Source organism: Moschus berezovskii, chromosome 19, assembly GCF_049115385.1.
Source record: "Moschus berezovskii isolate FMDL1 chromosome 19, NW_MosBer_1.0, whole genome shotgun sequence".
Taxonomy (NCBI): Eukaryota; Metazoa; Chordata; class Mammalia; order Artiodactyla; family Moschidae; genus Moschus; species Moschus berezovskii.
In genome coordinates, this window is record NC_142478.1 from 4812401 (window position 1) to 4835197 (window position 22797).

At 39.0% G+C, this 22797-nt stretch overlaps 1 protein-coding gene and 1 long non-coding RNA gene across 10 annotated transcripts in view; one reads left to right on the top strand and one right to left on the bottom strand.

Moving 5' to 3' along the window:
• The window catches only part of ARFIP1 (ARF interacting protein 1), a 146016-nt gene that overhangs the window by 91022 nt on the left and 32197 nt on the right, over positions 1–22797 (top strand). For 8 of the 9 annotated variants that reach the window (XM_088827905.1, XM_088827906.1, XM_088827907.1 and 5 more), the window contains 3 exons: positions 2792–3013; positions 9220–9377; positions 22468–22642. In XM_088827905.1, the coding sequence (XP_088684031.1) occupies positions 2792–3013; positions 9220–9377; positions 22468–22642 (555 nt within the window). The remainder of the gene's footprint in view (positions 1–2791; positions 3014–9219; positions 9378–22467; positions 22643–22797) is intronic. The other variant, XM_088827911.1, reaches the window with a different exon arrangement.
• On the bottom strand, positions 9984–22546 carry LOC129542837 (uncharacterized). Its single transcript, XR_008683168.2, has 3 exons — positions 22422–22546; positions 18016–18112; positions 9984–10108 (listed from the first exon to the last, which is right to left on the bottom strand). It is a non-coding gene; the product is annotated as an uncharacterized LOC129542837 (long non-coding RNA).

Genomic DNA, 22797 nt, shown 5'->3' on the forward strand with positions numbered 1-22797 from the left:
TTATTTTTTCTCATCTGCAGGAATCAGTGTGAATAATAAACTCTGGTTTATCACTTTTGTATTTTGCAAATATAGAATATAGGGTACTTGTAGAAGTCTATCTTGTTTTTTAAAGAATAATCTCAGTTTTAGCATTCAGACCTATTTAATGTCTCTTCCAAACATTAAATTCTTTTTAAAAATGTTTTAAGAACTTGCCACCAGTATTCATACCTTTAACAAATTAATATTTGTTGGCTTAAAGCCAGTATCTTTTAAATTTTCACTCCTGGCTTTCTTACCGTATTGTCTTATTTATTTACTGGTTTATCTGTTTCCACTGCTCAGGTTCTGATATTTACTTTTATGTTCCCTTCTTCCCTATCCTTCAGTCTTAACAACTTTCTTAATATAGTATCTGTCTTTTGCTGCCATTAGCTTATTCTTTTCCTTGTACCTAATTGTTTTATTCTAAGCTCTTGGTGCTATTTAAATACTAACAGTATCCAGTGATTATCTTGTAAATTCATGACCTGTGCGGTGGTGATTCATGGTATTTTTATACACTATTTATCATTATTTTATCCTCTCCCAAGTAGGGAATATCTGTAGAGCTATAATTTACTTTTGCTTTTTCCTTCCCATTTAACTTTGCTCCATTTGTCCTTTTATCCTCAAAATAAATTATTAATTTATATGGAAAGCTGGACAGGACCACAGATCATGGTAAGTCATTTGCATTTTCAGGGACTTTGGAGAAGGGTAAAAAACTGAGAATTTTTAATTTTCTTCTGTTTTAAACTTGCTTTATAATATATACCTTTAATTTTGCACTTCAATTTCAGTATTTACTAGGAAGCAACTTAAATAAAATTGTTTTTCAGTGATCCTATGAGAAACTTGCTCTGGGACCCTGATGAGTGGGGAAATGCCTCGCAACTTTATGTTTTCTCTACAAAGCCCTACAAAGGCTGTCTGTAGCATTCTCACCTTCAGATTACTTAGATTTCCTTGAGAGTGGTTAGTTACCTGTATTGGAATATAAGCTTTGTAAGTTCAGTTTCAAAACTTAAGGTGCCCAGATTTGATGCCTTATACTCTTGCCTTACTTTTCCCATTGCCATAGCTTCCTGGAAACCAAAAAAAATTTCCTCATTAAACCTTTGACCTTACTGTCTGCTTATCACCATTATTTCTGTAAAAAAATGACCACTCAGACAAAAGTAGACATTTCTTTCATTTTGCCCAGTCTGCCAAGTTCCTTCAATGAATTCTGGCTTCTTGGTTTTCAACAGACTGTTATATCTGGGTAACTGTGGAAAGTACCACATGCTTTGGCTTAAGAGTAGGTGAACGCCTCCGATAATATTCTGTTGCATAGGGAAAATCCTTTTGTGGAAGGAAAGTGGAAATGAGTGACGCATCTTGATTTTGTTGCCGTTTCAAATATCACTTGCTGGTGTCTCTCTCATTAAGATCACAGAGTCTGCAGTTAAACGCTCTCTCTATATGTTTTTCGTCCCCAGAGAGTGTTTGTGTGTTTTCCATAGAAATAGTTCTGTCCCTTCTGTGAGTTTGGTCTTTCATCTTCCTATCACTTTCTATAGAGTTAATTTCTCTACTCTTTTTTTTTTTAAGAACTCCTTTATTTAAAAAAGCTTATTTGTAAAGATCCTTAATTGATGATAATAGAGAGTGTCAGGGAATTCATTTCTGTTTTCAATAGAAAAATGTAAGTAGCATATATGTTAACATTAAAAGGATAAATAATGGATTTATGTATGTTGACAAGGAGAAGTTTCAAGATATTTGTTCTTAAAAAAATGCTCTGGATATGATGTATAGATAGCATAGTCTCATGTTTACTTTAAAAATATTATATATGTGATTATATAGGTTTAAAGGAAAGTCTTATTAATAGTTTTCTACTATCCAGTCGAATTAAAGGAAGAGGAAATTCATTTTTATTTCATTCATTATTTTCACTTCTACAACAAATACTAATAACTAAAACTTTAAAAGACATGATAAAATAACATATTTGCAAATTTTAAAAATTGCAATTGCTTATTGACTACTTTTTAGAATATTTTTGTTAACTTTAAATGATAATGATTATATTAATACCCTATATGGTTGCTCTTTTAATGTATTGTTGAGTAGTGAATTGAAAACTATAACCTCTTGTATCATTTCTGGAACAGAAATAGAATCCGGTAGAATAGAGTAACATCGTTTAATACTATTTTATCTAGGCAAAAGTGGAAGAATTCAGAAATCTCCAATCGCTACCTCCTGCTCTGTCCTTCGCCCCTCCCTCCCCTCCTCCCCTCTTTCTTCTTTCTCCTTCCTTCCTTCCCTTCATTCTTCCTGCTCACACACATGCCCAACTGTTTAAGGGAACGCTGGAACGGAAAGAAGCATTTGAAACTTAGGAGAGTAGAGTTTTGGTATTCTTATTATTCCTATATAGTCCGGTATTCTTAAATCAATGCCAAGTGTGTCAGTTGTTTTAAATCATCTACCAAAATGCACAGAGCTTGAAATATGATTCCAGGAGAGAACTCATCTGGCAGTATGTGAATTAGCTAGATAAGTTTTTAAAATCTCTCTGATTAGTAATAGTTAATAAGCATGATTGGTGAGTTTACTTTCTGAGTCCTGATGAACATCTGAAGGGGCCTGAAAGTCTGCAGTTTGTTAGGCTAGCTTGTTGAAGCCAGAAATGGTGCTTCAGCGTTTGCACTTTGGATTACTGCTTTTATCTTTTGTTCTTTTTTTTCCTAAACAAAATACATCTTTCTACTTCTAGTGCACTCGACAAATTATCTCTGAGAAGCTGGGCCGTGGATCAAGAACTGTGGACCTTGAACTTGAAGCTCAGATTGATATATTAAGAGATAACAAGAAAAAATACGAAAATATTCTAAAACTGGCTCAGACCCTGTCGACCCAGCTTTTCCAGATGGTGCATACCCAAAGGCAACTTGGAGATGCGTTTGCTGACCTGAGTTTAAAATCACTAGAACTCCATGTAAGGTTATTTGAAACAACCATTGGAGAGGAGAGGGCTGAAAGGGCAATAGGAGTGTTCTGAGAGACAATTTGTTACATTTCTGATTTGTTGAACTCTTTAATAAAATTGGGATCTTGTGGTATTCTTTTAAGATACTTCACGTAATTTTCAAGAAGGCCCAGCTGACTTTTGTCAAAATACTGATCCAAAGAAAATGTCAACTGGAGGTTTCAGGGAAAGGGAACTTGGTTAGAGGAAAGGAAAAAGAGTACTCAGCCTGCTTGAGCCTAGAAAGAATCATATATAGTCATGTAAATAACTGGGTGTTGGTAAAAAGGTAAATTCAGGCACCTGTTGAAAATCTTGGGGCTTCCCGGGTGGCGTCAGTGGTAAAGAACTTGCCTGCCAATGCAGAAGACACAGGTTTGATCCCTGGGTCATGAAGATCCCCTGGAGGAGAAAGTGGCAACCGTCTCCAGTATTCTTGCCTGGGAAATCCCCTGGACAGAGGAGCATGGCAGGCTGTGGTCCATAGGTTTGCATAGAGTCGGACATAACTGAAGCAACTTAGCACAGCATGTTGAAAATCTCTTACCTAGTCTCTGAATGTCCTAAACAATACTTACTTGACTTGATTTGTGATACACTTTTACTGAAATCATTAGTATAAATTATGAATTTTAGAATGAAATTATTTTTCTGTGTATATCTATATAAGTATGCAGCAGAAAGCATTATTAATTTCTTACGCTGTCTTTTTATTGGCTGGCTCTTTGTTGCTGCAGTGGGTTTTCTCTAGTTGTAGCAGGCTGGGGCTACTCTGTAGTCGTGGCGTGCTGGCTTCTCGTTGCGGTGGCTTCTCTTATTGGGAGTGTGGGCCCTGGAGTGTGGCAGGCTTTAGTAGTTGCAGCCTGTGGGTTCACTAGTTGTGCCAGGCGGACTTAGTTGCTCTGCCACGTGTGAGATCTTCCTGGACCAGGGATAGAACCGGTGTCCTCTGAATTGCAAGGTGGACTCATAATCACTGGACCACCAGGGAAGTCCCATCTAATGATATCTTAAATTACTCCTTTTATGTCTTTTTGTCCTCACCTGGAACCAAAAGATGTCCAAAAGAGAACCAGAAGAAATCCCTTTTCTACGAAAATCCCCTACAGACGAATAACTTGAGAAGTTAGGTAATTTAGATCATTAAATTATTTGTTAATAATCTAGAATCTTGGACAAAGAAAGTTTGGCTAGAGATGACAATATTGAGATAAATATTGAGATTCAGTTCTAACTGAGTCACTAGACAAAAAGAAGAATGATACTAATATTTAGGGAGCTGAGTTATAGCAGCTGTTATTACTGAGTATCCACAATTTCAATGTGATGGGTGGGGTGCTTTTTAGCCATTATATCATGTAATTTCTCTAATAACACTGGAAGAAATGTTATCCTGATTTTATAGATGAGGAAGTGGAGGCCAGGATGGTTAGGTAGTTTTTATAAAATCATGAAAAACAAAAGATGGAAGTGGAATTTATATTCAGGCCTTTCTGTCTCTTCCTGATCTCTGCCTGTCTCTTGAAGTGAGATCTTTAGAAGGTGTGACCCGGTAAAAAATCCCCACAGTATGGAAAGAGATGATCAGAGTATAAGGTCTGGGGAAGTAGAGCAGTGTTATCAGTGATGATACATTGAACAGAGTCTATTAATTATAATACTTAACACCAGTTGGGGACTTACTATGCATCAGATACAACTTGCTTACATGTGTGTTAGCTCATATAGTGCTCAGTCTTAGTTAGTAGTACTTTTATTACCTTTCTTTTACAGATATGAAGTCCTTTAAAAAAAAAAACCCGAGAGTATTCAAATCCTCAGTATTCAAGTCCATTGTTGTTATTGTTCAGTTTCTAAGTCAAGTCCAACTCTTTGCAACCCATGGACTATAGCACACCAGGCTCCTATGTCCTCCACTGTCTCCCAGAATTTTCTCTAATTAATGTCCACTGAGTCAGTGATGCTGTCTGACTGTCTCATCCTCTGCCACCCCCTTCTCCTTTTGCCTTCAATCTTTCCCAGCATCAGCGTCTTTTCTAGTGAGTTAGCTCTCCTCTTCCCATCAGGTGACCAAAGGATTGGAGCTTTGGCATAGTCCTTCCAATGAATATTCAGGACTGATTTCCTTTAGGATTGACTGGTTGGGTCTCCGTTTTGTCCAAGGGACTCAAGAGTCTTCTCCGGCACCACAATTCGAAAGCATCGGTTCTTTGGCTTTCAGCTTTCTTTATAGTCCATCTCTCACATCCATACATGACTACTGGAAAAACTATAGCCTTGACTACATAGATCTTTGTTGGCAAAGTGATAACTCTGCTTTTTAATACACTGTCTAGGTTTGTCGTAGCTTTCCTTCCAAGGAGCAAGCATCTTTTAATCTCTTAGCTGTAGTCACCATCCATAGTGATTTTTGTTGTCGAAGAAAATCTCCTTCTGTTTGCCATGAAGTGATAGGACTGGATGCCATGATCTTAGGTTCTTGAGTGCTGAATTTCAAGCCAACTTTGTCACTCTACTCTTTCACCCTCATTAAGAGTGTCTCTAGTTTCTCTTCACTTTGTGCCATTTGAGTGATGTGATATATGCATATCTGAAGTTGTTGCTATTTCTCCTGGCAGTCTTGATTCCAACTTGTGATTCATCCAGTCTGGCATTTTGCATGATGTACTCTGCATCGAAGTTAAATAAGTAAGGTGATAATATACAGCCTTACTCCTTTCCCAATTCTGAACCAGGCCACTGTTCCATGTCCAGTTCTAACTGTTGCTTCTTGAGCCACATACAGGTTTCTCAGGAGACAGGTAAGGTGGTCCGGTATTCCCATCACTTTAAGAATTTTCCACAGTTTGTTGTGGTCCCCACAGTCAGAGGGTTAAGTGTAGTCAGTGAAGCAGAAATAGATGTTTCTCTGGAGCTCCTTTGCTTTCTCCACAATCCAATGAATGTTGGCAATTTGATCTCTGGTTCCTCTGCCTTTTCTAAACCCAGCTTGTACACCTGGAACTTCTCAGTTCATATACTGCTGAAGCCTAGCTTGAAGTAATTTGAGCATAAACTAGCTAGCATGTGAAATGAGTACATTTATGTGGTAGTTTGAACATTCTTTCACATTGCCCTTCTTTGGGATTGGAATGAAAACTTACCTTTTCCAGTCCTGTAGCCACTGCTGGGTTTTCCAAGTGTGCTGGCATATTGAGTACAGCACTTTCACAGCATCATCTTTTAGGATTTGAAATAGCTCAACTGGAATTCCATCACCTTCACTAGCTTTGTTCATAGTAATGTTTCCTAAGGCCCACTTGACTTCACACTTAAGGATATCCAGCTCTAGGTGAGTGACCACACCATCATGGTTATATAGGTCGTTAAGACCTTTCTTGTATGGTTCTTCTGTGTATTCTTGCCACCTCTTTTTAATTTCTTCTACTTCTGTTAGGCATGATAAAGGACAAAAATGGTAAGGATCTGTCCTTGTATGAAATGTTCCCTTGATATCTCCAGTTTTCTTGAAGAGATTTCTAGTCTTTTCCATTTTATTGTTTTCTTCTTATTTCTTTGCTTTGTTTATTTAAGAGGGCCTTCTTATCTCTCCTTGCTGTTCTCTGGAACTCTGCATTCGTTTGGGTATATCTTTCCCTTTCTCCCTTATCTTTCAGTTCTCTTTCTTTCCTCAGCTGTTTGTAAACTCTCCTCAGACAACCACTTTGCCTTCTTGCATTTCTTTTTCTTTGGGATGATTTTGGTCCCTGTCTCCTGTACAGTATTGCAAACTTCAGTCCGTAGTTCTTCAGGCACTCTATCTATCAGATCTAATCCCTTGAATCTGTTTGTCACCTCTAGTATATAATCATAAGGGATTTGATTGAGGTGATACCTTATCTTCACCATCAGTGGTTGGGGCATAGACTCGTCTTACTGTGATGTTGAATGGTTTCCTTGGAAACGAACCATGATCATTCTGTCGTTTTTGAGATTGCACCCAAGACTGTATTTCAGACTCTTTTGTTGACTGTGAGGGCTACTCCATTTCTTATAAGGAATTCTTGTCCACAGTAGTAGATATAATGTCTGTATGAATTAAATTCTGCTATTCATATCCATTTTAGTTCACTGATGCCCAAAATGTTGACGTTCAGAGTTTATATCTCCTGCTTGTCCACACCCAGTTTACCCTGATTCATGGACCTAACATTCCATGTTCCTATCCAGTATTGTTCTTTACAGCATCAGACTTTACTTTCACCACCAGACACATCCACAGCTGAGACTCATTCTGGGTTTGGCCTCGGCGCTTCATTCTTACCGGAGCCATTAGGAATTGTCCTCCGCTCTTCTCCAGTAGCACATTGGACACCGTCCGACCTAGGGAGCTCATCTTCCAACATCCTATCTTTTAGCCTTTTCATGGGGTTCTCCAGGCAAGAATACTGGAGTGGTTTGCCATTCCCCTCTCCAGTGGACCTCAGTTTGTCAGAACTCTTCACTATGACCTGTCTGTCTTGGGTGGCCCTGCATGGACAGCATGGCTCATAATTTCATTGAGTTACACAGCCCCTTCTCTGCGACAAGGCAGTGATCCATGAAGGGGATTCAAGTCTGTTGGACCCAGTTTATTTTTTAATAACTTTATTTTTTTTCTGTTTTTTTTTTCCTTAATTTTATTTTTGTATATATTTTTTTATTTTTGGCTGTGCTGGCTCTTCATTGCTGCGTAGGCTTTTGGTGGCTTCTCTTGTTACAGAGCACGGGCTCTAGAGTTGTCAGGCTTCAGGAGTTGCCACACATGGGCAGAGCACGGGTTCAATGTGGGATCTTCTTGGGCCAGAGATTGAACCCATGTCTCCTGCATTGGCTGATAGATTCTTTACCGCTGGCCACCAGGAAAGTTAGAGGACTGAGTTTTAATTTTTGAGTTTCTTATTTGAGCATTTCTCTTTGTAAGGATTGATATTTTATGACTTTTATTCTTTCTTAGAGATCTTCCAATGATAAATTGACTAATTTTTAAAAATAGAATAAATGTTTTTTATCTTGGAACTACCATATGAGTCCATTGGAGATCAAATACACAGTATGGGATCTTAATGATCTTATTTTCCTGTATCTTAAGACATTTTGCTGTTTCATCATCTTAGGAATTATTTCATTATTACTCATCAGCTTATCCCTACCATGTTAAAAATGAGTAAGATAATAAGAAAACAAAAGACTGACAGCATTGCCTAGAAAAATTATGTAATAGTGAAATAAACACTTTTGTTTGTTTGCATTACCAAAAAGAAATCTGGAGAAGCTATTTACATCATTTTTATTTTTTTTTTCACTTGAAATTTAAAAGTATTTTTAACAAAGTCAGAATTCTCAAATGATATACATCCTACATTCAGTTCTAAAATTGATACGATCAGAGTTTTTATTTGGTCAGATATGTTCCTGATAATCAGTTGTGGGGTCGCACAGAGGCGGCCACGACTGAAACGACTTAGCAGCAGCAGTCAAGCGGAGACTGGAAAGCTTTCCCTGCTGAAACTGAGTCTCTGCTGTCCGCATGTTAGGGAGGCGTGTGTAACGTTTGCTAAGCCAAGAGTCAGTTTATGCAGAGAGAATGAACTAACGTTGGTGTTGAGTGGTCCTTCCCCAACTGTTTGTCCAGACAGACCTGAGCTTGAGAGTCAGTTGGTCACTAGGTTTACAAAGAAATGTGTATTGTTAATATTTATACTTTGAGGAGATTCAGTCAAAACACAAAAATTGTAGTCTATTTTATGTCTGAAAGTTTTAGCCAATTGTTACCTAATTTGGTTGTGAGAGTTAAAGCCTCTCTGATTAATAATCTGCTATATTTTTCTTCTTAACAGCTGTGCTTACAGTATAATAGAAACAAAACGTGGAAATGAAAATATTCTTCCTAGTACAAAGTAGTTTAACTTTAAAATTATTTGATTTTAGCTATACATCTAAGCTAATGACAGTTTGGTTTACTAGACTTTTTCTGTAATTGTATAGCTAGTTGTGATTTAGATTCCTATTTATTTAAACATTGAAAGAAAAAGCTTCTATCGCTAGATTTCTAAATCAAATATTTTCCCAATAGTGATGTGTTTGAGATTTTCTTTAGTCACATTTACTGATTTACAGCTGGATAAATTAAGATGACTTTTTTTTGTTTGTTTTAGGAAGAATTTGGCTATAATGCAGATACCCAGAAGCTGCTAGCTAAAAATGGAGAGACTCTTCTAGGAGCCATTAATTTTTTCATTGCCAGTGTAAACACTTTGGTGAATAAAACAATTGAAGATACATTAATGACTGTGAAACAGTATGAAAGTGCCAGGTAAGTATAGATTTTCATTATATCATTTGTTTTACAGATAATACATAATTCAGGTAAGATTTAGGCTTTCCAACACGAGAAACCAACTCTGGTCAATATGAACAGAAAAAGAATGTGTTATTAGAGTGTTGTAGGAGAGCCCACAGAGCTAATAAAAAGGCAGGAGAACAGTTCTAGAAATGAGCGAGAGCCAAAGCCAAAATAATGCCTCAGAAGAATCTCATAAGGGTTCTGATGCCTGGGTACCTCACAGCTCACATAAATAAAAATTCCAAAGGCTCCTGAATACTTTGCTTCCTTGCCTTGAGAGTATCCAGTTGAGCCTTGGTCATGTGCCCAAACCCTGCCTGTTTGCATTAGGAGGGTGGGGGAGCTCCCCGCTCCAGCTTTCTTGGCAGAGCACAGAGCTTTGTTTCCCACCAGGTCGACAGCAGAGCCCTGTCTAATCTGGCCTGAGCCTGCCTTTTCAGCCATACTGCTTCCCTGTAAGCAGGACGGCGCTTCTGCAACAGCCAGATGCATAGTTTCAGTTGCTTTTGAATATAGAAGCCCATTTCTGCCTCCTTTCTTTTATGTTGATTATTCAGATTATAACCAGTCTTCAGTCTTCCAGATTTTATTTTATGCATAAATTATTTGCCTTGTATTTCCATGGTGGTTTATAATGCAGCATTTTCGTAACTTTTTTACACACCTCCACACACACATGATTTCTCTGTCTCATAAACATCCTGTTAGGTAAACAAAATACATATTAATAGATGCTTAGAAAAGTCTAAAATGCAGCAGATCTATGATAGCATTTTTCAGCTTCTGATTCCAGCCCCAGTTTTTTTCCCCCATTCATTTTTGTCCCCTTTTAGTTTTTCTCCTCTGAACACTTGATTTCTTTATTATTTGTTATACTTTTTATAGCATAGCCACAGTTAGTACAAACTTTACCTTTTTGGTGTATAACTTTACTTTTTGGCCTCTTGGTCTAGTTTAGTGGTATGAGAAGTGCCTGTGAAAGTGCTAAATGTATATAGTCTTTTTGCAGTTGAGTGCTTATTCTTAAGCGTGTCCTTATGCTTTACATAACTAAAATCCCAAACCACATGGAGAGTTAACTGTTTTTTTTTTTTTTTATTGATAGTAGTTGCTCAAAACATTTTTGTACCTTATAAACACTTACGTAGTTTCAATTCAAACTTTAAAAACTTATTACCATGTTCTTTCAATAGCTTGCCTTTTTACACACACCCTCTTTCCTGAAATAGCAATTCAGTATACGCAGATACACACATATCCTTTTTCACATTCTTCACACACACACACACACGCAAAGCAATTCAGTATACGCAGATACACACATACCTTTTTCACATTCTTTTCCATTGTAGGTTATTCTACGCTGTGGAATGTAGTTCCCTGAGCTGTGTAGTGATCCCTTGTTGTTTATGTACTTTATGCACGCACACACACACACACATATGTATACACATAGTGATGTGTATCTGTTAATTCCATACTCCCAATTTTTCTTTCTCCCCAACTTTTCCCTTTGGTAACCATAAACTTCCTTTCAAAATCTGAGTCTCTCTTTGTTTTGTAAATAAGTTCAATTGTATCATTTTTTAGATTTCACAAATAAATGATATTATTTGTCAAGTAAGTGTTATGAGTATTTGTCTTTCTCTGTCTGACTTCACCTAGTGTGGTAATCTCTAGCTCCATCCACGTTGCTGCAAATGGCAGTACTTCATTATTTTTTATGGTTGAATAATAATTTTTTAAGGAACATCCGTAGTTCTCCATAGTGGCTGTACCAGTTTCCATTCCCACTAACAGTGTAGGAGGGTTCCCTTTTCTCCTCACTCTCTCTAGCATTTATTATTTGTAGAATTTGGGGGGTTTTTTGGTCGAATTTTTGATAATGGCCATTCTCACAGATAGGAAGTGATACCTCATTGTAGGTTTGATTTACATTTCTCTAATAATTAGAGAATGCTGGGCTGGAAGAAGCACAAACTGGAATCAAGATTGCCGGGAGAAATATCAGTAACCTCAGATATGCAGATGACGCCATCCTTATGGCAGAAAGTGAAGAGGAACTCAAAAGCCTCTTGATGAAAGTGAAAGAGGAGAGTGAAAAGGTTGGCTTGAAACTCAGCATTCAGAAAACAAAGATCATGGCATCTGGTCCCATCACTTCATGGGAAATAGATGGGGAAACAGTGGAAACAGTGTCAGACTTTATTTTGGGGGGCTGCAAAATCACTGCAGATGGTGACTGCAGCCAGGAAATTAAAAGACGCTTACTCCTTGCCAGGACTAGATAGTATATTAAAAGCAGAGACATTACTTTGCCAACAAAGGTCTGTCTAGTCAAGGCTATGGTTTTTCCAGTGGTCATGTATGGATGTGAGAGTTGGACTGTGAAGAAAGCTGATCGCCAAAGAATTGATGCTTTTGAACTGTGATGCTGGAGAAGACTCTTGAGAGTCCCTTGGACTGCAAGGAGATCCAAGCAGTCCATTCTAAAGGAGATCAGTCCTGGGTGTTCATTGGAAGGACTGATGCTAAAGCTGAAACTCCAATACTTTGGCCACCTCATGCGATGAGTTGACTCCCTGGAAAAGACTCTGATGCTAGGAGGGATTGGGGGCGGGAGGAGAAGGGGACGACAGAGAATGAGATGGCTGGATGGCATCACCGATTCGATGGACATGAGTTTGAGTGAACTCCGGGATTTGGTGATGGACAGGGAGGCCTGGCGTGCTGTGATTCATGGGGCCGCAAAGAGTCAGACACGACTGAGCGACTGAACTGAACTTAATGATTAGAGATGTTGAGCATCTTTTCCTGACCCTGTTAACTGGATGTTTTTGGGAAAGTGTCTATGTAGATCTTCTCCCCATTTTTTGATTGGGTTGGTTTTTTGTTACTGAGTTGTATGAGCTGTTTGTATGTTTTGGAGATTAAGCCCTTGTTAGTCACGTTGGTCTAACCACCATGCTTTCCTGGTGGCTCAGAGGTTAAAGCATCTGCCTCCAATGCGGGAGACCCGGGTTCGGTCCCTGGGTCGGGAAGATCCCCTGGAGAAGGAAACGGTAACCCACTCCGGTATTCTTGCCTGGAGAATCCCATGGACGGAGAAGCCTGGTAGGCTACAGTCCACGGGGTCGCAAAGAGTCAGACATGACTGAGTGACAGAACGGAACGGAGTCACGTTGGTCACCAGTATTTCTCCCAGTCTGTAGGTTGTCTTTTCATTTTGTTTATGGTTTCCTTTGCTGTGCAAAAGCTTATAACGTTGATTAGCTCTCATTTGTTTATTTTTGCCTTTATTTCTTTTGCCTTTGGACACTGACCTAGAAGACATTGCTACAATTTATGTCAGAATGTTTTTCCTATGTTCTCTTCTGGAAGTTTTATTGTGTCATTTCTTATATTTAAGCCGTTTTGAGTTTATTTTGTATGTGGTGTGAGGGTATGTTTTAACTTCATTGATTTACGTGAGGCCTTCTAGTTTTCCCAACACCAGTTTGCTGAAGAGACTCTCTGTTCTCCGTTGTATATTCTTGCCTCCCTTGTCAAAGATTAATTGACCATAGGTGTGTGCGTTTATTTCCGGGTTCTCTATTCTGTTCCATTGATCCATGTGTCTGTTTTTATGCTAATACCATGCTGTTTTGATTACTGTAGCTTTGTAGTATTGTCTGAAGCCTGGGAAAGTTATGCTTCCTGCTTTGTTCTTTTTCCTCTGGATTGCTTTGGCAAATCTGAGTCTTCTGGAGTTCCATATAAATTTTAGGATTGTTTGTTCTGGTTCTGTGAAAAAGGTCATGAATAATTTTAATAGCAGTCACATTAAATCTGTGGATTGCTTTGGGTAGTATGACCATGCTAACAATTCTGATTCTTACAAACCAAGAGTATAGAGTAGCTTTCCATTTCTTTGAATCATCTTTAGTTGCTTTATCAGTATTTTATAGTTATCAGCATATAGGTCTTTCACCTCCTTGGTTAGGGTTATTTCAACTCTGTTTTTCATGTTTTTGTTTGTTATTTTTGACAATTTTAAATGGGATTTTTTTTCTTTTTTAAAAAAGTTTTGCTCGTTTAGTTTTGGCTATACTAGGACTTTGTTGCTGTGTGTGGGTGTCCTCTGGTTGTGGCGAGCAGGGGGTACTCTGGTTGCTGTGCATGGGCTTGTGGTGGCTCCTCTTGTTGCAGAGCATGGGCTCTAGGGAGTGCAGGCTGCAGTAGCTGCTGCTCATGGCCTCTGGGGTGCTCACTTAGTCGTGGCGTATGTAGTAGTTGTGGTATGTGGGCTTAGTTGCCCCATGGCATGTGGGGTCTCTCTGGACCAGGGGTTGAACCCATCACCTGTGTTGGCAGGTGGGTTCCCAACCACTGGACCACCGGGAAGTCAAGGATTTTTTTGTTTTTCTGGAAAGTTTACTTTCTATCTTTGCATAAGAAGAGATACTTCTATCCTATGCTGTGTTTGTAGCTCTCATTTTAGTATTAATGTATCAGATTCTCAATCACTTGGAAAGGAAGGTCAAGACAAGTTCTTGTGGTTGTCTGGTGGGAGAAGGGCACAAATGGATCTGTGTGCCTTATTTAAGTTTTGGACTTGGTTTTTTTTACTTTCCTTTATTGTTTGAAGAATTTAGTAATATAGTATTAAAATCAGAAGATGGGAAAAAGTGAAGAAATGTATCAGTATGATTTTGCTCAGTAACACTGAAGGGATGTCTCAATAAAATATCCTTCAGTAGGACTTCCTTCAGTAACATTCCCAGTAGTTGGGTTTCCAGTCTCTGTTAAATCCTTTCATGGATATTGCCTGTAATTTTCAAAGGATATATGTTTATTATGTATATTTTTATTTCTATAAGCTGTTTCTTCTCCAAATCTGTCTATTCATTTTCATAGTATCCTAATTTGTTCATAATGAATACTCTTCCTTTTATCTTGTAATCATTTTAAACATTCTTATTTTCTAATCTAAAAAAGATTGTTCTAATATCTGTGGTTTTAAAGTTGAAATTTCTTTTGTTCTGAAAGTATCCCAGTTAAGAACTATGTGAATCTAGTTTCTGTCTCTCTACTTTGTAATTGTCCACCTATCCTGATTTTTAAATATAAAGTATATTTTATTTGAAGCATGTAATATCTTTCTATTCAGCATTTATTTCTAACATGTTTTTAAAAATATTGACCCATATTAAAGAAAAATACATTACATGTCACATATCATGCACAAAACATTTTATATTTAATTTGCCAAGGAGAAAAATGACCCTCTAGAGGTTAAGTGGGTTATTTTCTTGGAACCGATTTCAAAGTCAAATGAAAATCCGTGGGCTCCTGCCTTCTATTTTTGATCATCAGGCCTCAAACTTGAATTGGACTAATCTCAAATTTTCATATCTAATTTTAAAAAGTAGCTTTCACATCTTATGTTGAGGAATCTGACTTAATGTATAACGTGATATAAAAATCTCAGTTTATCCAATAATATAAGTTCGTTTGAAACTTTTGAACAAAATTATCTATCAAGTTATATATACTGGATAGCTGGTTATCAGGAAACCTTTACATAACCTCTGCATATTCTTTAAAAATCAACAATAATGACCTTCCCGATAATTTATTCTCATATTGAAATTTCGGTATATGATTTTATTTATTAAGCTTAGCTTGGTGGTTAACTTTTCTGTGCCATTTTTGTAGTAGCTGAGGCATTGACTAGTTGTAACACTAAAACATTGCCTAGTGAGGAATAACATTGAAAAAGAGTCCCAGACTGAAAGTTTCTCAGTAGTTGAATTTTCTTCTCTGTCAAACCCAGAATTTATTGACTTTTAGGGCAAGGGTCAGCTGTTTGATCGGCACAGAAAGTGGCAGTTTAGGCAGATGTCTGGGTGGCCTTTTAACGCTCCCTATTATGCATTGTATAAGTGTTTCCTAGCTGTCTGGGGCTTCATGCATAGAAAATCTTATAACAGCCTATTCAAGACTTCTCCAGAGCAGCAGCAACAAGGGAGCCAATTGTGGTCAGAACTTTTCAGATGTGGACACCTGTTTCCTATAAGTTTTACATAAGGCATAAAGTAACCAACTATCACTAACTGTATTGGTATGGACTCAGTTTAGACTGGCAACCTTGAAGTGAAGAGTTGCGTTTTGAAAACTTAGTATGTTTCTCTTCCTGGTAGTAGTGAGACTTTTAGCTCTTAGGGAAAGTTTTACTTTGACAGCATCTGCAAACTGGATGTAAAAATTAATGTCAGTATTATAACTTTGACTGTGTTTAAATTAATTGCTATTATTTAAAGGTATACCCCATGGCCTTGAAGAATATTTGTCTTCACATTAAATCACCACACATTGCTGTTTATTTTTGTTCTACTTATTTCTCTCTCACTTCTTACTGATTTTAGTATGTTTGCTTCAGTCCATCCCTCTTCTAATTAGGCTGAAATGATAAGCACTCTAAAGATATTAGTTATTAGCAGGTGTCCTAAGTACTTTGTATATATGGGTTTTAGTGGGAAAAAAATATGGTTTTAGATTATTATTCACATTTCTGAAGCAGAGAATGAGAGCAAGAGGGGGGAAAAAAAAAGCTTAAGACATTGGAGCCGGTGAAGAACAGAGTGGTCATGCCGTTTGACCGCTGAACGCATGAAGTTTAACTAGCTATTGCCATGTCAGCTCCGCCTCCTGAGTTTTTCGTGGCTCTCCAGCTCTGCAGCCTGGCCAGCACTGGTCATTGTCTTCCGAATGCAGTGGCTCACTTCTCTTTTGCCCATAGTCTTCTAATTGGTTTCCTTCTGATTTCTTAGTCTATTCTAGTCCGTGCTCCATGCCTGACTTTACCACTAAACTCATCTCTGTCCTGAGCAGTTAGAACATGCCACTTCGCAAATCAAAGTTATTCCGTGGGTTTTCATCACTGATCTCTGGATTCAGTCTGATCTCTGTAGTAATGGCCTATAATGTTGTTGTTCAGTCACTCAGTTGTGTCTGACTGCATTCCCACGGACTGCAGCACACCAGGCTCCCCTGTTCTTCACTGTCTCCCGGAGCTTGCTCAAATTTACGTCCATTGAGTCAGTGATGCCATCCAGCTGTCTCATCCTCTGTCATCCCCTTCTCCTCCTGCCTTCAGTTTTTCCCAGCACCAGGGACATTTCCAGTGAGTCAGCTCTTTGCATCAGGTTGCCAAAGTATTGAAGCGTCAGCTTCAGCATCAGTCCTTCCAAAGAATGTTCAGGGTTGATTTCCTTTAGGATTGACTGCTTTGATCTCCTTCCTGTCCATGGGTTGCTCAGGAGTCTTCTCCAACACCACACTTCAAAGGCATCAATTCTTCAGCACTCAGCCTTCTTTATGGCCCAACTCTCACATCCGTACATGACTACTGGAAAAACCAAAGCTTTAAGTATATGGACCTTTGTCGGCAAAGTAATGTCTCTGCTTTTTAATATGCTGTCTAGGTTGGTCATAGCTCTTCTTCCAAGGAGCAAGCATCTTTTAATTTCGTGGCTGGAGTCACCATTCTCAGTGATTTTGGAGCCCCAGAAAATAAAGTCTGCCACTGTTTCCATTTTTTCCTCATCTATATGCCATGAAGTAATAGGTCTATATACCATGATATTAGTTTTCTGAATGTTGAGTTTCAAGCCAGCTTTTTCACTCTCCTCTTTCACCTTCATCAAGAGGCTCTTCACTTTCTGCCATAAGGATGGTGTCATATGCATATCTGAGGTTGTTGATATTTCTCCTGGCAGTCTTGATTTCAGCTTGTGATTCATCCACCTGGGCATTTTGCATGATGTACTCTGAATATAAGTTAAATAAAGCAGGGTAACAATATATAGCCTTGACTCACTCGTTTCCCAATTTTGAACCAGTCTGTTGTTCCATATTTGTTTGTTACAGTATGGCCTGTAAGGTCCTGGTTAATCTCAATTCTGCCTTCCTGCCTGATAACTAATTCCTTCCGTGATCTTATTCCAACCTTAGGTTGTAAGTTACTGAATTACTTGCCCAATGTGTCATGGTATCTTACAAATCTATGCCTTTATGCCTACTGTTCTGTTCCTGCTCTGTCAATTTCCCAGCCCCATTCCACCTCAAAAACTCTTCAGTTCAGTTCAGTTCAGTCGCTCAGTCGTGTCCGACTCTTTGTGACCCCATGAATCACAGCACGCCAGGCCTCCCTGTCCATCACCAACTCCCGGAGTTCACTCAAACTCATGTCCATCGAGTCGGTGATGCCATCCAGCCATCTCATTCTCTGTCGTCCCCGTCTCCTCCCACCCCCAACCTTTCCCAGCATCAGACTCTTTTCCAGTGAGTCAACTCGTTGCATGAGGTGGCCAAAGTATTGGAGTTTCAGCTTTAGCATCAGTCCTTCCAATGAACACCCAGGACTGATCTCCTTTAGAATGGACTGGTTGGATCTCCTTGCAGTCCAAGGGACTCAAGAGTCTTCTCCAGCACCACAGTTCAAAAGCATCTTAACCATCCTTTAAAACTTGTGTTAACTTTCTCCTGAGTTGCTCTTTCAGACCCCTGATTAAGTAACTCTTCATCTTGATCTCCATCTTCCTTTCCCCATGGCAGTGTCCCTTACCTCATTTTGCTGTGGTTGTTTAAGAGCTTCTCTCCCTCTAGACTGTTAACTTCTTGAAGATGTTAGATAGTCTTTGTTTCTAGCACAGTGCCTGAAACTTACAAAGTTAACACTTCGTATTTGTTGAATGAATTGTATCATGAATGAACCATTGATATGCTTTTGACCTTAAAAAGGGCAATTTATTAAATTCAGTATGAGTTGAGAATAAATTGGGCTTGGTGTGAGGGACTCATGTTCTTTCTGAGTCACATATATATTATAGAGTGTGTTTAATTCCCAAAATAGGAGATACAAATTGTACTATAGATAGTTTAATAAAAAGCTTTAGTTTTAGGGCATAAGTTTGAGGTGCTGATTTTGACTAAGTTCGAGATCACTTTGTTTCTTCCTGTCTGGTCGTTCAGTCGTGTTTGACTCTTTGTGACCCCTTGGACTGCAACATGCCAGGCTTCCCTGTCCCTCACCAACTCCTGGAACTTGCTAAAACTCATGTCCATCCAGTCGGTGATGCATGCCATCCAACCATCTCATCCTCTGTCATCCCCTTCTCCTGCCTTCAGTCTTTCCCAGCATCAGGGTCTTTTCTAAGGTGTCAGTTCTTCCCATCAGATAGCCAAAGTATTGGAGTTTCAGCTTCAGCATCAGTCCTTCCAGTGAATATTCAGGGGTGATTTCCTATAGGATTGACTGGTTGGATCTCCTTGCAGTCCAAGGGACTCTCAAGAGTCTTCTCCAACACCACAGTTCAAAAGCATCAGTTCATCAATTGAGCTTTCCTTATGGTCCAACTCTCACATCCATACATGACTACTGGAAAAACCATAACTTTGACTAGATTGGAATTTTGTCGGCAGAATAATGTCTTTGCTTTTAATATGCTATCTGGGTTTCTTATAGCTTTTCTTCCAAGGAGGAAGCTTCTTTTAATTTCATGGCTGGAGTCACCATCCACAGTGATTTTGGAGCCCAAGAAAATAAAGTCTGTCACTATTTCCGTTGTTTCCACATCTATTTGCCATGAAGTGATGGGACCAGATGCCATGATCTTAGTTTTCTGATGTTGAGTTTTAAGCCAACTTTTTCACTCTCCTCTTTCACTTTCATCAAGAGGCTTTTGAGTTCCTCTTCACTTTCTGCCATGAGGGTGGTGTCATCTGCATATCTGAGGTTATTGATATTTCTCCCAGCAATCTTGATTCCAGCTTGTGCTTCTTCCAGCCCAGCATTCCTCATGATGTACTCTGCATAGAATTTAAATAAGCAGGGTGACAATATACAACCTTGACGTACTCCTTTTCCTATTTGGAACCAGTCTGTTGTTCCATGTCCAGTTCTAACTGTTGCTTCCTGACCTTCATACAGATTTCTCAGGAGGCAGGTAAGGTGGTCTGGTATTCCCATCTCTTTAAGAATTTTCCACAGTTTGTTGTGATCCACACAAGCAAAGGCTGTAGCGTAATCATTGAAACAGAAGTAGATGTTTTTCTGGAATTCTCTTGCTTTTTCTATGATCCAGTGGATGTTGACAATTTGATCTCTGGGTCCTCTGACTTTTCTAAATCCAGCTTGAACATCTGGAAGTTCATGGTTCATGTACTGTTGAAGCCTGGCTTGGAGAATTTTGAGCCTGCCTTTACTAGCATGTGAGATGAGTGCAATTGGGTGGTAGTTTGAGCATTCTTTGGCATTGCCTTTCTTTGGGATTGGAATGAAAACTGACCTTTTCCAGTCCTGTGGCCACTGCTGAGTTTTCCAAATTTTGCTGGCATGTTGACTGTAGCACTTCCACAGCATCATCTTTTAGTATTTGAAATAGCTCAGCTGGAATTCCATCACCTGTTTGTGTTCATCCTAAGGCCCACTTGACTTCACATTCCAGGGTGTCTGGCTCTAGATGAGTGATCAAACCATCATGATTATCTGGGTCATGAAGATCTTTTTTGCATATTTCTTCTGTGTATTCTTGCCACCTCTTCTTAATGTCTTCTGCTTCTGTTAGGTCCATACCATTTCTGTCCTTTACTGAGCCCGTCTTTGCATGAAATGTTCCCTTGGTATCTCTCATTTTCTTGAAGAGATCTCTAGTCTTTCCCATTCTATTGTTTTCCTCTATTTTTTTGCATTGATCACTGAGGAAGGCTTTCTTACCTCTCCCTGCTATTCTTTGGAATTCTGCATTCAGATGCATATATCTTTCCTTTTCTCCTTTGCCTTTTACTTCTTTTCTTTTCACAGCTATTTGTAAGGCTTCCTCAGACACCCATTTTGCCTTTTGGCGTTTCTTTTTCTTGGGGATGGTCTTGATCACTGCCTCCTGTACAATGTCATGAACTTCTGTCCATAGTTCTTCAGGCACTCTATCAGATCTAATCCCTTGACTCTATTTGTCACTTCCACTGTATAATTGTAAAGGATTTGTTTAGGTCATACCTGAACAAATTATCTACAAATTATCTAGTGGTTTTACCTACTTTTTTCAATTTAGATCTGAATTTGGCAATAAGGAGTTCATAATCTGAGCCACAGTCAGCTCCCGGTCTTGCTTTTGCTGACTGTATAGAGCTTCTCCATCTTCAGCTGCAAAGAATATAATCAGTCTGATTTCAGTATTAATCATCTGGTGATGTCCATGTATAGAGTCGTCTCTTGTGTTGTTGGAAGAAGGTGTTTGTTATGACCAGTGTGTTCTCTTTGCATAATTCTGTTAGCATTTGCCCTGCTTACTTTTGTACTCTTAAAGCCAAATTTGCCTGTTACTCCAGGTAACTCTTGACTTTCTACTTTTGTGTTCCAGTCCCCTATGATGAAAAGGACATCTTTTTGGGGTATTAGTTCTAGAAGGTCTTGTAGGTCATCATAGAACCATTCCACTTGAGCTTCTTTGGCATTGGTGGTTGGGGCATAAACTTGGATTACTGTGATATTGAATGGTTTCCCTTGGAAACAGAGATCATTCTGTCGTTCTTGAGATTGTACCCAAAAACTGCATTTTGGACTCTTGTTTGCTGTGAGGGCCTATCCATTTCCTTCTAAAGGATCTTGCCCACAGTAGTAGTAGATAATGGTCATCTGAATTAAATTCACCCATTTGGGTCCATTCCTAGAATGTTGATGTTCACTCTTTTCATCTCCAATTTACCTCGATTCATGGATCTAACATTCCAGGTTGCTATGCAATATTACTCTTTACAGCATCGGACTTTACTTCCATCACCAGTCACATCCAAAACTTGGTGTTGTTTTTGCTTTGGCCCCATCTCTTCATTCTTTTTGGAGTTGTTTATCCATTCACTTACTGAGCTGGGGAGTTCATCTTTCAATGTCATATCTTTTCCATACTGTTCATGGGGTTCTCAAGACAAGAACAGTGACGTGGTTTGCCATTCCCTTCTCCAGTGGACCACGTTTTGTCAGAACTCTCCACCATGCCCTGTCTGTCTTGGGTGGCCCCACACGGCCTGGCTTATAGTTTGCTTGAGACAGACAAGGCTGTGGGCCATGTGATCAGTCTGGCTAGTTTTTCTGATTGTATTTCCTGAGTACCGAGCAATTAACACTACTGCGTAATTCGTGTTTAATGAGCAAAGAAATGCTGTCCCTACTTGGCCGCTATGACAGAGGTCTTGTGAGGACTGGGACCGTGCAGTGACAGTGTTGGGGTAACTGTTTCAGTTTTAATGGTGAGAAGGCATTAGGGGAGGGTATCTCAGGGAACATGAAGTGATACCATAGGAGATACCATGGTCGCATTCCAAATACTAACGCTACGGAAATCCACCTAGAGTTGCGCTGTGCATACGGTAGCCACTCAGCACAGGTGTCTGTGGAGCACATGAAGTAACTAGCTTGAATTGAGATGTGATGGAAACTTAAACAGTGGATCTCAGAGACTCAGTCTCCCGACCCCCAAAAGTGCAGTAGCTCAGTAACAGATTTTTTACACTGATTATGTAGTACAGTGATAATATTTTGGACATATTGGGTAAAATAAAGCATACTGTTAAAGAGATGAAGTTAACTTTTTTTTTGGTTATGCCTTTGTGGCTTGTGAAATCTTAGTTCTCTGACGGGGGATCAAACCTATGCCCCCTGCATTGGAAGCAAGAATTCATAACCACTGGACCACCAGGGAAGTCCCTAACCTGGTTTTTAAATTGTGGAAATTTTACTTGTCAGTTGATACTGTGCTTGAAAAGGAAGAGTTAATGAGATTAAGAAGCAGTCCCCCCTCCCTCTAAAAAAGCAGCAGCTCCCCCACCACCATACTTATATTAATAGCTCTGCTCTTTGTAGTAAGATACTTGGTTTTAAAAGCATAAAGTATCAAATATGTATGAGGATTATTACATATTAATGTATAATATGGGACTGTTGGGGAGTTCCCCTTCGCCTCCTGAACTTACTTCACACTGTCTTTGTAGCGTGCTTCACTTATTCTCCTCTTTCCAGAATTGAATATGATGCATATCGTACTGATTTGGAAGAACTGAATCTTGGACCACGTGATGCAAACACTCTGCCAAAGATTGAGCAATCACAGCATCTGTTCCAAGCACATAAGGAAAAGTACGATAAAATGCGCAATGATGTTTCTATCAAGTTAAAATTTTTAGAAGAAAATAAGGTAAATGTATTCTTTACCTTCTGAGATATTTTGACTCTGTTAACTCTTTCATTATAGAGTTGACCCTTGAACCACCTGGGGATTGGGGGCACTGACCCTCCAATGCAATTGAAAGTCCACGTGTAATGCACACTTGATTCCCTGAATCCAGGGTT